This window comes from Rhinolophus sinicus, chromosome 1 (assembly GCF_057876585.1).
Source record: "Rhinolophus sinicus isolate RSI-liver-muscle chromosome 1, RSI-T2T, whole genome shotgun sequence".
NCBI classification, from domain to species: domain Eukaryota; kingdom Metazoa; phylum Chordata; class Mammalia; order Chiroptera; family Rhinolophidae; genus Rhinolophus; species Rhinolophus sinicus.
In genome coordinates this window covers 146,069,779-146,086,164 of record NC_142501.1, presented here as the reverse complement: position 1 = coordinate 146,086,164, position 16,386 = coordinate 146,069,779, and the positions used below count along the sequence as shown (strand labels likewise).

At 40.6% G+C, this 16,386-nt stretch overlaps 1 protein-coding gene across 1 annotated transcript; it reads left to right on the top strand.

Annotated features, from left to right (window-relative positions):
- The first annotated feature begins 7,518 nt into the window (after positions 1 to 7,518).
- On the top strand, positions 7,519 to 15,708 carry SPINK2 (serine peptidase inhibitor Kazal type 2). Its single transcript, XM_019740091.3, has 4 exons — positions 7,519 to 7,790; positions 8,633 to 8,676; positions 14,532 to 14,641; positions 15,390 to 15,708. The coding sequence occupies exons 1-4, from the start codon at positions 7,733 to 7,735 to the stop codon at positions 15,433 to 15,435; spliced, it is 258 nt and encodes an 85-aa protein (XP_019595650.1). The 5' UTR covers positions 7,519 to 7,732; the 3' UTR covers positions 15,436 to 15,708.
- The last annotated feature ends 678 nt before the right edge of the window (positions 15,709 to 16,386 follow it).

Here is a 16,386-nt window from a genome sequence, read left to right as displayed (position 1 = left end):
GATTCAATTATTATAATACCTGTAAAGGGCTTAGGAAAATGCCTGACACATACAGTGCTTTGTAATAATGGAGATGAAGAAGATGATGGTTTATATTAGTGATGCGTGCCTGGGTTTGAATCCTGATGATCCCACGTATCAGCTGTTGGAATTTGAGCGTGTTTCTTAAATTCTCTAAGCCTTAGCTTCCTCATCTATAAAAGGACTAACAAAACAGGCAATACATATGTATCATATAAGATTGTAATGGAGAACAAATAAGATCATGTATAGTGCCTGGATCATAGTTATCAATAACATTAAATTTTTCTAAAAAATTAAAACAAAGTGGAATAACAAAGTCTACTCCATAGGTTATTGAGAAGATTAAATAAGAGCACTTTGGTAACTACCAAATGAAGCACTAGTTATAATGTCAATTCATTTCCACTAGATGGCAGTAGATACAACCAAATACAGCTCATACTGGCGAACACAAATAATAATACAGGAGAGTTTTTGTGAAATTACTTAAAACAGGCTTAGTCTCACTTTTGTGATTGTACTGAAACGTAGTGGGAGTGCATATATTATTTCAAATAAGTGACCTACCTGCTTTGGCTTAGGAATCTTTTTTATTTTAGGAATCTTTGTTTTGTTTTTTAATGTAGAGTGTAAAAAATGATTATTTTTATTAAAGAGCCTGTTCTAGTTCCACATCCATCTCCCTCATTCCCACCTGCATCTATGCTCTGGCCTAGCCCTGTGTTACTCAAAGTGTGGTCCATGGACCAGCAGTATCAGCTTGGAGCTTGTAGAAATGCAGATGGTTGGGCCTCACCCTAGATTTACTGAATCTAAGTGATTCACATCCTTATCAATGTTTGAGAAGCACTGCTTTAGCCACATTGAACCTCTTGGGATTCTCTAAAGGAGTGAGTCATGCTGTCCTTTGCACCTGCGGTCTTCCAAATCAGAAACACTTTCACCATCTGCTAGGCAAACTATCCTCTTATTTACTCTTCTTAACTCATTAGTGAAGGAACCAATAGGACACAAATGCAGCTCACAGGAGAATAGAAGAGACTGGTAAATATGTGTGTGTGTGTGTGTGTGTGTGTGTGTGTGTGTGTGTGTGTATAGTCTATGAAAAAAATGTTGGAATAAGACTGCAGAATTAAATGCAACACTGTTTTATATTGACAGTAATAAAATAGTAACCTTTGGAGTTATCTTTTCTACCCAAAAAGTCATTCGCAACTTTTCTTCTGTAAGTTAATATCTAATTTTACAGACTCTAGGCCCTATCAATAGTAACTGAAAAACCAAATAAGATGACACCCCCTAGAATAACATGACCCCTATGAAGGCATCTTAGCCATGCCCATTCATTGACTTGTGCTCCATGGCTGCTTTTGTATTTCAGTGGCACAGTTGAAAGGTGTGACACACTATAACTCACAAACTCTAAAGTATTTACTCTCTGGCCCTTTATAGAAAACATTTGTTAATCCTTATTCTTGGCTGACAGATGCTGAGACAACTATGTGAAAAGCACCATGGTATAAAAATATTGCTAAGGTGTAACATCAACTGTTTGGAACAAAATAACATAAAGGCAGCAACATCCACCTACATACATTTATAACAAATCTATTTTGAGGGATAAGTGGCTTTAAAAATATATATATATTTTTTTCAGTTACAGTTGACACTCAATATTATTTTATATTAGTTTCAGGTGTACAGCATACGCTCTATAGACATTTATATGATTTATGTAGTGATGCCCTCGATTAGTCTAGTACCCACATGGCACTAAACATAGTTATTACCATATTACTGACTATATTCCCTATGCTTTACTTTACATCCCCATGACTATTTTGTAACTCTCACTTTGTACTTCTAATCCCTTCACCTTTTCCACCATGCCCCCAACCCCCTCCCATCTATCATTCCCACAAATCTAGTACCAATATGACATCATACATAATTATTACAATAATATTGATTATGTTTCTTATGCTATATCCTACATCTCCATGATTACGGTGTAAAAACCAATCTGTACTTCTTAATCCCTTCCCTTTTTTCACTCACCCCTAATTCCCCTCTCAATTGGTAACCATCAATATGTTCTCTGTATCTATGAGTTTGTTTATGTTTTGTTTATTTTGTTCCTTGATTCTACATATAAGCAAAATCTCATTGCATCTGTCTTTCACTGTCTGACATACTCCACTCAGCACAACGCCCTCCAGGTCCATCCATACCACTGCAGATGGCAAGAACACTTTCCTTTCCATGGCCAAGCAATATTCCATTGTACATATATACCACCTCCTCTTTATCCATTCTTCCATCAACAGACACCCAGGTTGCTATTGTAAACAGTGCTGCAATGACATATGGATGCACACGTCCCCTCAAAGTAGTGTTTGGGTTTCTTCAGATAAATACCCTGAAGTGGGATTACTGAGTCTTTGTCTCTTGTTACAGCCTTTGTTTTAAAGTCTATTTTGTCTGGTATAAGTATTGCTACTCTAGATTTTTTTTCCATTTTAATGAACTATCTTTTCCCATCCCTTTACTTTCTACTTGTGTATGTCTTTCAATCTGAATTGAGTCTCTTGTAGGCAGCATATATAAGGGCTTTGTTTTCTTATCCATTTAGCCATTGATAAAGCCTCATGCAGTATGCAAGTCGGGTGAGGCAAGGTTTCAGGGAGTCACTAGAGTGTGAGAACTGTGGTCACCAGGTTTATGCAAATTCTGATTTGGTGCCAGTGCTAAGCCTGAAGCTATTCATCAAAAGTCTCAGCACACTGAGGTCAGTCAATGCCCGCCTGGGTCTGCCAGACTGATAGTTTTCCAAGAAAAAGTGAAATGTGGGCAGGGTTGGCTGCTCTTGGAGAAAGTGCCTCTAGCATTGGGGGAGTTGGGTGGGGTGGGGTCCCAGTGAGTCAGCAGGATGGAGCTTCAGAGCTCACCAGACCAAGCAGATTCAGATTTGCCCGTAAGCGTAGGGGGAGGGCTCAACACAGGAAAGATGGTGCCTGCCTGCAGCTAAATCGAAAGAGGACCCTTCACAGGGAAAATGCCAACTGTCCTCCAGTCCTTGTCTCAAAGCCACACAACTCAGTCTGTACCCCATATGCCTCCGACACCCCCCAAGTTATTGTCCCTCCACTGGAGCCCAAGGTGAGTGTCTGGGAGTGAGAGAGTCTGTGCACAGGCCCTTTAAGAGGATGTCTGGGTTTCCTGCCGCCTTCCGTCCCACCTGGATGGTCAGAATCACCACTGTTTTCCACAGCAAGGTGTTGTAGGGCTCCTCTTGCCAGCACCAGTAATCTGGACTGGCCAGTGTGGGGCTGGGGTCCCTCGCTCCTCTGGGGGGAACCTCCATGGCTGATATAACCTCTGGTTCTCACCTGCCACATGGAGGTTTGGGGTTAGCCAGTTCCACATCTCCACCCCTCTTAGCAGTCTCATCCTGGCTTCTTTATATCCTTAGTTATAAAACTTCTGTTCAGCCAGACTTCAGATGCTTCTCCAGGTTGACTGTTCTACAATTTAGTTGTAATTTTAATTTGTTCACGGAAGGACTCAGGCACAGTGTTTATCTACTCCGCCATCTTGGATTTCCCTACGTGGCTTTCTGTTTGAAGCTGAAATTTCTATTAATACAACTCTAAGCATTTCCCTGAGTCTCTGTCAGATTTCAGTGTGTGTTCCTGAAGCATCAGAGGTGAAGATGTATATAAGCAAAAGTATGTTATTTGGTAACAGAAATCCAACAAATTTGAGAAAATATTTTACGCATATATCCATGTCTATCTATGAATCCTGATGAAAGTCTTTGGCAAAATAAGCCATCTGTGTTTTTGACCTTTGTTCAAATAACTTATGTGACTCAGAAAAATATTAACATTCATTCCAAATTTACCCTCTGGCCTCAAACATGATACTAGCAAGAGTTCAGCTGTGCATGGCACCAGGTGGAGTTTAAACTGCATGTTGTCCTCTTATCCCAGTTCTCCAGGTTGCTGAAGTCAAGATGTGGGGTATGCAACTGTGCCAGTCATTAGGTTATTGTATGTCAGCTCTAAAATCACCCTTCCAGATTCTGTGATGCTAGAACTCATTTCTACGTTGCCAACTGGCTTCCTGAAGGTTCTGCCAATAGGATGCATTAGGGGGACTCTGCAAAGCAGGAGGCCGGAGGAGGGTCTCATTCCTGCATGTTCACTGTTTCTTTTTGGTGCTCCTGTAACTTCCATTTAGATGAGATTTGATCACATGCTGGTCCAAGATGGGCGTGGAGTGACAACATATAGAGCAGTGCCCCAGCAATGTCCCTTCAGCCAACAGTAGCACTTGCTTCCAGCCTCTAGCTTTGTCACATATTCTCAGATCTGCCTCATTATACTCCCTCAGACCAGCCAGACACCACCCTGCTCAGAGCTCTGAGTCCCAGCTTTCCAGGACCTCTCCTCCAAATTTCCAGATCATCGCAACCTCTTCCTTTTATTTCTTCAGACCCAGGTGTGATACCTATGTCCTGAAGTTACCATCTCTGTGTGTTACCTCATTCTTCACTTTCTGCTTTTTTCAGTTCTCTAGTACTGGCTTGGCTAATTTATTGCATTAAATTCTCTTTGGTGCAATACCTAGAGAGTCTTATGTTTTCCAGATTGGGCCCTGACTGATACAGGAAGTATGTCACAGAACATTTGACACATTGGCCTAAGAGGTGGAAAGAAAATGGATTTGCCAATGCACGAACTTGCTGTGCCTCTTTGGCAAAATTACTTCTGTTCTCTAAACCTCTCATTAAGGTTTGCTGAATAGCTGCCAAAACTTGTATTCCAAATCAGATAATATGTCAAAGGCAGCTTCTTAAAGAAAAAAAAATCAGTAAATATTCTCAGATACGGTAAGAGGTACAGTTGGAGAGCACTGATGTATGTGTCTCAGAATAACCTTCCTTTTATTTATTAAATTTCTTAAAATTTAATTCTTTTAATAAAAGTGATATATGCATATAATTTTAATTTTTTAAATCACTTGGACATGCTGTATTAGTTTTCTAGGGCTCCCATAACAAAATATCACAGACCAGGTGGCTTAAACAACAGAAATGTATTTTCTCACAGTTCTGGAAGCTGGAAGTCCAAGATCAAGAAAGGTGTCAGCAGGTTTGGTTTTTTCCGAGGCCTCTTTCCTTGGGTTGCAGAAGGCCGTTTTCTCTCTGTGTCCTCATATGGTCATCCTTCTGTGTTCTCTGTGTCCTAATCTTGTTTTGTAAGGACACCAGTCATATTGGATTAGGGTCCACTCTAATGACTCCATTTTTAACTTATTTATCTCTTTAAAGGCCCTATCTCAAAATACAGTCACGTTCTGAGGTTCTGGAGGTTAAGACTTCAATATGAATTTGCTGGGAGACACAATTCAGCCCATAAAACATGCAACGTTTGTTAAGAATAATAACAGTGGGCTGCTCCTACTGTCATCCTCCTGCTCATTTCCCAATTTCCGTAAGAAACCAATTTGTACTCTTTTAATTTGTACAACGTGGGTATTTACCGTCACATCTCTAAATAATATGTGTAAAAACCTCTTCTTGGTTTTTTCAGGTTTAGATTTTTATCCCTTGATTTTCAGTATTAAAATTTAAATTAACTCTTTCTCACTTCCTATCACACCCACCACCCATGTGCACACTTCCTCTCCTCCTGTTCTCCCCAAATAGTTAATTATAATTTTGGTTAGATCAGTGATTGATGTTTATATTATTGAACAACTTTGTTTTTCATGAAGACAATATCTATCTTTTTTTTTTTTTTTTTTACTTGCTTAGTTTTTTATGTACTTGTTACAATCAATCCCCGAACTTACCCCTTTGGTGTAAATCTATGTCAATTACTTACTGTAAGACTCATTTCTTATCTATCTATGTCATTCTCTATAAACTGTCTCCCAGAGACTCTTGCTTGTTCAAATCTGAGTTGGCTGAACTCTAAGACTGCTATACTGCTGGCTACAAGTTCCCTTTGCTTTTTTCTTGGATTGGACTTCTGTTTCCTGGATCCCATGTTTTCCTCTTTTTGGTTGACTACCTTGTTGTGATGTCAGTGTAACATTTCAGGGATTCACTGATTTCCCCCCTCCTTTTTCCGCCTCCCCTCCACCCCCCACCACGGTTCAAGCTGTTGTTTCTCAGTCTAGTTGTGTAGGACACAGGTCCCTGGCCCGTGCTGGTGGTATTATGAGCCTTGCACTCCCCACACCACTCACGCTGGCCACCGACTGCACATGATCGCCCACGGCCGCTCCAGCAGCAGTACACACAGCAGCCGAAGGCAGCACACGCTGGCTGCCAACCACTCACGCTGGCCATCCACCGCTCCTGGCAGAGCCCATGCCAACCTCTGGCTGCTCAGGGCAGCCCAGCTCCAGGGAGAGCTGTTATTCACAATCTTAGTTGTAGAGGGTTCAGCTCACTGGCCCATGTGGGAATCGAACCGATGACCTTGGCGTTAGGAGCACGGCACTCCAACCACCTGAGACACCGGGCTGGCCAAGGATTCACTTATTCAGCAAACATTTATTGCCTTTGTGTCAGGCACAGTGCTAGGCACTTGGATACAGAAGTCAGAGAAATAGACAGTGTCACTGACTATAGGCTGGAGATATTTAGCTCTGTGACTATACAACAGCCAATGTGACATGAGTTAGGAGCAGGTGCTTAGTTGCTTAGGAACAGAATAACTGCCCTCTTTACACATGCCATCATCTCTTTCCTGGATCACTGCAAAAGCCACCCAACAAGTCTATCTCCTGTCTATTTTTCATCCAATCTATTAAAACATAAGTCATATCAGGGGCATTTCCTGGCTTAAGACCCTCCCTTGGCTTACCACTGCAACCAGAAAAAATCCAAATCCCTTATCATGGCCTACCCCACCACAGGGGGGACCTTGGCCTTGCAGTTCCATCTCCCCCTCTCTCTCCCTCCTTTGCCCAGGGCTTCAGGTGAAACACTGAACTGGCTCCTGCCTCCTGATCTGTGCACCTGCTTTGCCTTGAGCATTCCCCAGGATTCCCCATGATTCCCTCTTCTCATGCTTCAGCTTTCAGCTCAAATGCCATCTGTGAAAGGCCTTTCCTGACTTCCCAATGGAAAGTCTTCCCCTTCCCCACCACTCTCTAGCACTTAATTTTAGAAATTATTGTATTTATTCACTTGTTTTGGAGTTCCCTGTGTCATCCCACCCCCAGCACCTACCCTAGAAAGCTTCTTGAGAGCAGGGAACTTCTTTGCTGAGTTCAGCCCCAAAACACTGCCTGGGACGGAGTAGATGCTGAAGAAACAGGGGTTGACTGACTGCACACAAGGTTGTATCCCAGGGCTCTTACAAGGTTCTTGTTTGCTGCAGGGAGAGAGCTTCTCCTTAATCGTTTACTCCCATCCTCAGCGGGATGGGAGAGTGGGGTGTTAGTCAGGGAGCTAGCATCAGGCTCATCCTCTACTTTCCCTTCCTTACTTCCTCCCCTGCCCTCCCCAACCCTGTCCTTTCCTGCCTTTCCCCTTCCTCCCCTCTCCCCCATTGTCCCTCCTTCCATTTTCCTCCCATTTCCCGCGCCTCCCTCACCCCACCCTGTCTCGCGTCAGACCTGTGCACGCCCTGAGTGTTGCGAGGGCACGGGAGCGCGCAGCATTCCGTTGGCCAGCTGCTGAGGGAGGATGGCGCTGGTGGCGCTGAGCTTGGTGCTATTATTGCTCCTGGCCAGGGATTTGGCAGGTAACGCTCATCAGCTGGCCTCGTGGGCAGAGTAATGAGATGGGGTCTCGCCAGCTACTACCCTTCCCGGTACCCAGGCAGCCTTGGCGTCCCTCTCTGCTCTGGTTACTGGCGGTTAGCCAACCCCTCCTCACCCTTCCGGTCCTAGAGGAACGAGAACTTTTAGGTGAGAGGGAGTGGCTGTGGAGCCAGAGACCCTCTAGTTGTCGTTTGGGCTTCCCTCCCAGCTTCTTCTTAGTGACACCACGCTGACTACTCTTTCTCCCTTAAAGCAGATTTTTCTGGAACCAAAGTCAGGAGTTGGGTTTTTATGCACGCAGTGGCCCTAGTGAACCTCGGCCGGAGATGTGCAGGCATTAGGAATGATGAATGTCAAGTGCATCAGGCACTTGGGGCTTATGAGAAAGGGGCTTTAATCCACCTACACTTGACGCCCATTCTAAAATGTAGGTAAAGTGGTAACACCTAATGTTAAGTTTTGTTACCCTTTGTGTTGGTGACCCTGAGCTGCTGAGGTAAAGAATATCATGAATTATTAGGAGTTACTTCTCTGATTTTTATTCCATAGCTCCATAGTCCTTTCTCAAGCATACCTATTAGAGTGGTCAGTTATGGAACCCGTACCAAATATTCTTTTGTGTGCCTGCCGGAAGAGGTACCAGGAAACAACTGAATATCTTTGGGGCTGGGAGTGGGTCAAGGGCTATTTCAAACAAGTCAGGCATCAGAGGGAAAGGGAGGAGGTGTAGCTTGGACAAATCACAAGCTGGATTTCAAAAGCCCCTTATGAACAAGAATTGACCTTAATCACATACTTTTAAATGTCTGTTTTCTTCTTGCAGCCTCTGTGAACCATCAATTTGATCAACTTTCAGAATATAGAACAGTAAGTAGGAAACCACTTGTATTGTTTCTATTAATATACTGACACCCACAACAATTTGAGGTCGAGGCTATTTTTCTGTTCTGATCTGCCACTTTTGAAACTTGTTGACTGCTTTAGAAACCAGATTCCCAGGCAGGCTTTTTAATACAGATCAAAAACGTAAATTTTGGTTGAAAGTAGATCAGGCTTTGAAGGACTCAGGGCTTTGTTTCCTTTAATGATTCAGAAGGTCCTTGGCCTAATAGTTATGATGTGTACTAGACATTTCTTGTGTAGTACATTATCAAATTCTGTGGAAGCACATGAAGACCAAGCAAATGAGAACAAACGAAAGCTAATTATTCAGAGCTTGCTGTAACAAGAGAGTCAACCATGTCCCTTGTATTTTGGCTGAGACTCAAAGGCAGGCAGATGAGTGGGAAATATTTATGGTGAGAGGACGGAAGGCTTCAGGTGTGCCCTGATTTGAGGCTGTTGGCATGCGGAATCTGTCAGCGGGGTAACTAGAAGTCAGTATTCTATGTGATTGGTTAGTAGTGAATATTTGGCTTTCTCTGATTAGTCCTAAGTTGGAAGTGGGGACAAAAATGGGGAAGCTGTCAGTTATTAATCAAATCCCAGTCATTTTGGACCAATTGTTACAGAGGCTATTGTTTGGCTTCTTGCACTGTCACTAGAGATAGTCATCTGATTTCTTACAAGTTTAACTTATAGCAGGCTGGCTTTCTGGGCTGGTTATTCTAAATAATGAGTTTGTTTCTTGGGTAGGTTGCTGCAGATTGTGGGTCAGAGTTCTATTTTAATATCTGGTCTGGCATTGCCCATTGGTATATACAGTTTCTCAATTCTCACAATGACATTGTAGGATAGATAGATATTATTATTTTACATGTATGGAAAATACTGACCTCAAGGGGTTAGCTAACTTTGAGTATTCAATTCAGAGTAGACCTCGTCACAGAAGCCTTTCCACCCCATTTTCTTCCTCCAAAGCGTATATAAATGTACTTTCTCTGTGCTTCCATTCAACCTATACTTCATCATCATCATCAAAAAATCTTTCCTCTACCCTTCTAAGTTCTCAGCTGGGGCCCCTATTAACAATGACAGATTGATAAGAGAAAAACAAACCAAAGTTTATTAACATGTACACTGCACATACACATGAGAGTACTCAGAGATGAGAAACTTAAAGAGGTGGCTTAAAACTCTGGCTTATGTAGCATCTTTAACAAAGAACAGTAAATATGTAGAATGACAGGACAAAGGAAAATGGTTTTAAGCTTCCAAGGGCAGCAAAAAATGGGAAGCTAAATGTATAGGAAGAAACTAATAGGGTAAGGTTTGTTTCCAGATTCTTCTGGTGACATCTCTGGGCTAATAAGAGTTTAGAATCATCCCCAGTTAAGGAGAATTTATATTCTGCTTTTAGACAGGAAAGGAGGTGGGGGGAGAGAGGAGCTTCTCCTGGGTTTACTGCTTCTTAAACTGCCTTTAGGTCAAAATAATTTTTATGTTAAAGAGCCATATTTTAGGTGTAACATATTCTGGTTTCCTTCAACAGTAAATGCTTACATACCACTTCCTATTGCCAAGCGCAGTTCTAAATACTTTATATATAATAAATCAATGTTTTATAGCACTATGAAGTCAGTACCATTATTATCCCCTTCGCCAAGGTCACATGGAAATGGTGGATCCAGTGCATCATAGCATTGAATTGAAATTACCTGTCTTCCCCCAATAAACTGTATACTCCTGGGGTCAAGGACGATGGCTTATCCAAATCAAGAAGAAACAGAAAATCTGAACAGACTGATCACTACTAATGTATCGAATCAGTAATCAAAAAATTCCCAACAAAAGTCCTGGATCCCATGAATTCGCTGGTGAATTTTATCAAATATTCAAAGCAGAATTAACACCAGTCCTTCTCAAACTATTACAAAAAATTCAAGAGGAGGAAAGGATCCCAAGCTCATTTATGAGGCATTAAGACCACCATGATTCCCTTACTAGATGTGAAACTTTTTACAGGCAGGACTGAATTTGTCTTTGTATTTCTTTATACCTATCCTAAAATCTTAGCGTGTTCACTTATTGAATGAATAAGGGAATATGTCTGATAAAGTGTTTAAGAACCGTCCAGAAGAAAAGTCTCAGAGTATAAACCTCAGAGAATTATTTGAAAGTATATCACATCCTTCTCTAAAAATTAAAATGACTCTAAGGAATAAATACATTTGCCAGGTGGCTGTCTCCCAGAGAAGTGTCTTCTGAAGCTCCGAGGAACAGTCTGCCGGGGGTGACTTCCTATAGTTGGCACCTTGTAGGGTATAATTTAGAGCTTCCCTAGATGATGAATCTATTTTGAATTTTTTTCCTTTGGCAAGGGTAAATGAATAAAACTAAAATTTTATGGGAGAATAATTAATGAAATTATTTGACCTCATTGATAAGGGTAAAACGTGTTTGTTCATACAGCCTTATACCTCAGCTCAGAGAAAATCCAGGAAGTGAGTAACCCAAATGTCATAAAGTTAAATGGTAGGTAGCCAAACCTAATTTTGAAATCATGAGAATCATGAGACTGGAAACAGACTGGAACACAAATATGACCTTCCAGCTGGGCAGATTCCTCAAAGATCTGAGGGACATCAAAAGTCTTCTGTTTAAAAAAAAGAAAAAAATCTTCCTTACGAGCTTGTTAGTGCTCTTCAAAAGTCATATATTAGTCACTTGAGATGAAAGCATTTGAAAACTCTTGTTGAATATAAAAAAAGCCTAAGACTTTCAGGCATAGATTGATTTTGATTAAGCTAGTTGTTTACCTGGTCAGTCAGAGAGTGGGGCATAGGCAAGATATGTCTTGGTTTAAAGAAGGGAGGCATGAAAGGTCTAGAGCAGGGGTTTCCTGAATTTGTGTGCCAAATTGTGTGTGTCTGTGCATTTTCCTTAGCTTTCACCAAGTAGTCAAAGTGAACTGGATGCCAGGAGTCCTGGGAGCGGGGTTCCTAAACCCAGTCCCAGCTGAATCAGAATTCAGGGACCTCTAGATACACAGTTTCTACCCCTGGCAATTCTGATTGAGTAGGTCTGGGGTGAGGCCCCAAATGTATTTTTCATGAGCTTCCAAGATGACATGCACACAGTCCTGTGTGGATCCACCACAGACTAGTTGTTAACAGTAAAATCACACTCAACAACCCTCCACTTAAGCAACTCACAAACACAAAATGGTTCTCTCCTTTCTGAACAATTTCCACAGCATATCGAGCACTCACTGATTGTAAATAGACTACTCTCTTGTATGCCAGTAGACTTGATTTCCCATCAGTCAAGTTGTATTCTTACTGAGACTCAAGTGTGTGTTCACAACCTATTATGAGGGTTGCCATTCTTATTTTAACAAAAAATGTAAAGACAACACAAACATGAGTGTCAAGAAATGAAGTTGTACTTCAGATGAGAACTGTGTTGAACATTTTTGGAAGATTTCGTGAAAGACAAATTGCTGAAAAGTATTTCTGTTGAATTAGGTACAGGTGAAATAACTGTAACACATTGGGGAAAGATTTTAAAAAATTGTATATTATGTTGTTTTGCAAGTGTATTTAAATTCTCACTGTATTTTAAAACAGTGGATCTCAACTGGAGGAAATTTTGCTCCCCAATAGACATTTAGACTGTCATTTTTGATTGTCATAACTGGGAGCTGATACTGGCATCTAGTGCATAGAGAACAGAGATGCTACAGAACATCCCACAAAGCACAGGACAGCCTTCCACAGCAAAGAATTATCTGGTTCCAAATGTGCATAGGGGTTGAAAAATCCTGTTTTAGAGAAACCTAAACAGAAAATCATAGGTGATTTACTATGGGTGTGATTTTGCAGTGATAGCACACAGAATTCTAATTAGTGAAACACTCCAAAGATAGGTTTTTTCTCTCTTGTATTATTTAAGATTAGATTCAGCTGCAAGTAACCAAGACTCAAAATAACAGTGTACAGTGCTGCCACCCTAGGAAGTGGCCTTTGTCCTCCTGGTCTATAAGATAAAGAAAGGTTAGTGCCTCATGCCCCCAGCAGCAGGAATGGAGAGACAGAAAAAGAAGAATAAAAACGGGGAAGCAGCGGACAGGTACCAGCTTTCTTTTAAAAGGAGGTTCCCAGAAGCTACTGCACAACAATTCCACTTATGTCCCATTGGCTTGACCTTAATCAGACGATCAGACCTAACATTACAAGTGGTCATGTGCCTTTTCATTGTTTTGCAGCAAAAGATTGACAATTTTGTTTTCATTGATATGTTTTAAGATAAAATGTTTATGGTACGTATTATTATTTGTTACTGTTTTCTTGTTTTAATTGAGTTTTTCAATTCAATGACCAACTACCACTTGTCTCAATCTCATTGGATAAGAGGGCGTCTCCTCTACCTGTGAGAGCAGCCCTGGAAGGCATCATCTTAGTGAGCCTGGGGCAGCAGGCACACGTAGTGTTCCTAAATGAGTGGAGAGTGCTGAACAGAAGATGGAAAGGGTCAGCATAACCTCTTTTATTTCAGAGCTTGGCCTCTAGCCAGTCCTGCTTAAGTCTTTATAAAAACAGATAATATCAATAGAAAGGTGTATTTCATTTATTCAGAGTGCTAAAACAGGGTGACTTCTTTTACTGTGATGTAAGGAAAGGTGATTACCATTTACTAAAACAAACAAAATATACATATATATACATATATATATATACACATACACATATATGTATATACATATAACAAATATGTTATGTATATAAAAAACAGAAATGTAGCAGACTATATATTTAACCTTTTGTCAAAGTAGGACTCTGCACTCAGTAATCTGATCAGTATGACCAATTCATATCACCTCTCTGGTCTCAATTCCATTAAATCAGAGACTTGAGTTCCATGACCCCATATCAGTTTCTTATGGCTGCCGTAATAAAGTACCACAAACTGGAGTGTCTTAAACAACAGAAATTGATTGTCTTACAGTTCTGGAGGCCAGAAACACAAAATCAAGGTGGTGGCAGGGTTGGTTCCTTCCGAGAGCTGTGAGGGAGAGAATCTGTTCCATGCCTCTCTCCTAGTATCAGGTAGCCTCAGACATTTTTTGGCTTGTAAATGTTGTGCTCTCTGTGTCTTCACAGGATTTTCCCTTAGTGTGTGATTTTCCCTTTTTATAAGGACACCAGTCATATTGGATTAGGGACCACTCTAATAACCTTATTTTAACTTGGTTAAAATTACCTATATAAAGACCCTATATCCAAATAAGGTCACATTCTGAGGTACTGGGGGTTAGGACTTTAACATATCCTTTTTGGGTGGACACAATTAAACCCATAATAACCATTAAGGTCCAGTTTTGAACCTGCTGTTTTCTTTAGTGCTGGTAGTTAAATGCCAGTATCTTAAAAGTACAGACTAAAAGATGAGATTCCTGAGGGTGTCTTGGCATTATGTCAAGGGATTAAGGTGGGATGTAATAGAACATTCACATGGAAATAGTAGTGAAGTGCAAATTATGAAGCTGGAGGATGGTAAAGTAGGTATGGTGGCATATCTTGGACTTTAATTTAAAAATCAGCCGACTGACCCTTCCTTGGAGAGCCTTATCTTACATAGTAGGTATTGAACAATTGCTTCAACATTGCATCTGATTTTTGCATTAGAAAAATCTTTTTTCTTTATTTGGAAAATAGAAATATTTTTTAAGGATGTTTCTAGGAAATCTCGGGAGACATGGGACTTTGTACTCCCCTCAGCTATTTAATGATGAGACTGTCTCAAGTTATGCTCTAGTTTCTGTCTTCCTTTCTCTTTTGTAGCCAAACTGCGATCAGTATAAATTACCAGGATGTCCCAGAAACTTTGACCCTGTGTGTGGAAGTGATATGTCCACTTATCCCAACGAGTGTACTCTGTGCATGAAAATCAGGTAACATAACTGTACAGTATAGAATAGCCAAATTTTCTTTAGTCCTTTTCTTGAATTTTGATTACTTAGGAAATAATGATTCTTTTCTTGGATGAAAGAATCAAATATAACATAAATCTGTTTTCAGACTGACATTTCAAAAGACACAGTGCATTTTCTAGGCCAAAGTTAGAGAGTGACGTATGCAACTGTAGACCAGACAATCAAGTTATGTTGTTATCCATGTATGGGTGATTTCCCAAAATTAAGAGAATATTTAAGCTCTGTGGAATATTTAATGTTCTTTTAAATTCAGGGGGCATTGTGCACATTACCTGCATACCCTACAGCACTATTCAGGAAATAGGTATTTATAACTCTACCTAGAGAATGCTAAGTAATAAGTGTATTACACCTGATGCCCTTCCTGTAACACACCTGGACAGGTGACCATGACTCCTCCTCCAGGTGTGCTGTTTTGTGTGTCAGGGGTCCATTCTCTGACCTCAGTCTTCAGTGAATTATTTAGGTCTTCTCACAATGATTCTTTGGGGTTAATGCCCTGTGCTCTTGGTTTAAGGGAGAAAAATGACAGATTTGGGGCTCTCACCCTCACTGTTTCCTTGATTTAGCTTTAAAAAATGATTTAAGTAAATGTTGCCCTAGAAGGAATCTAATGTACAATGACATGGGTCTTCTTGACACAAATAGTGGGACAGTGTCCATATGGTAGGTAATAGATGTGTTTTTATGGTTGTTCAATTTGCAGGGAAGGGCGTCATGATATTAAAATAATCCGAAGTGGACCGTGCTGATGGAGCAGTTTACAAAAGAGAAATTGGAGGAAGCACCTTCAACTGCATAGTAGATGACTTTCATTTCCTCTTTTTCTCTTTTCCTATGTTTCTTTGCATGACATCTGTTAACCCACATTTTCTGAGAGAAGGTGTGGAAGAGAACCATGTGAAGTGACTGATAATTAAAACAGAAACCAAAATCATTGTTTCTTGGCTTTTACCTCTCCAGTTAAGCTTATTGCACAGATGACTTGTGCGTTGCTTTATTTAGTTGGAATAAAATCAGCATTGTATTCAATTACTGTTGTTCTCTCATGAATATCCATTCCCAATCAGCAGCCTGTGGGTGGCTCTTTCCCTCTCAGGCGATGGTGAATTTCACTATGAGAGAAGTGGAGTCATTGTTGACAGCCAAGATTTATTCAAATTCCCCATTTCCCTGAATCTTGGATAATTATATGTAATTGGTACAGTGTTCTGGATATGGTGACTAACCGTGAAATGCTTGAAGCTGACTTTAGCCCAAACTGATAAAGTCAAAGATTCATGGAGGTTAAAAATATTTACTAGATTCAATATCTCCTCTGAATACAGTTTTTCCTCTGGGTTAATGCAGGAGTTTGGTTTTTCCTTCCTTTGAGAGCAGCTCTTTTAAGCACCATTCTTAGAAAGAAACTGAGGCCCATGGAAGCAAACCAACTTCCCCAATGTTATAGAACACATTTGAAACAGCGTGTACTAGATGCCTGGGTCTCCAAATGCCCAGTCCTCTGCTCTTATATAGAATAGAGGCAATGAAGTAGGGAGTTGTATAACATAAATATGTCACAGTTAGTGTCCTGCAGTTATTTTTGGTCTAAAAGTTTTATAAAAGTACAATATGCTTTTGGGAGAATTAAAAAAAATACACAACTGTATGAAAATAATAAGTGAAAGTCTTGCCCAACCCAACCTCCAGAGGTGACCAAT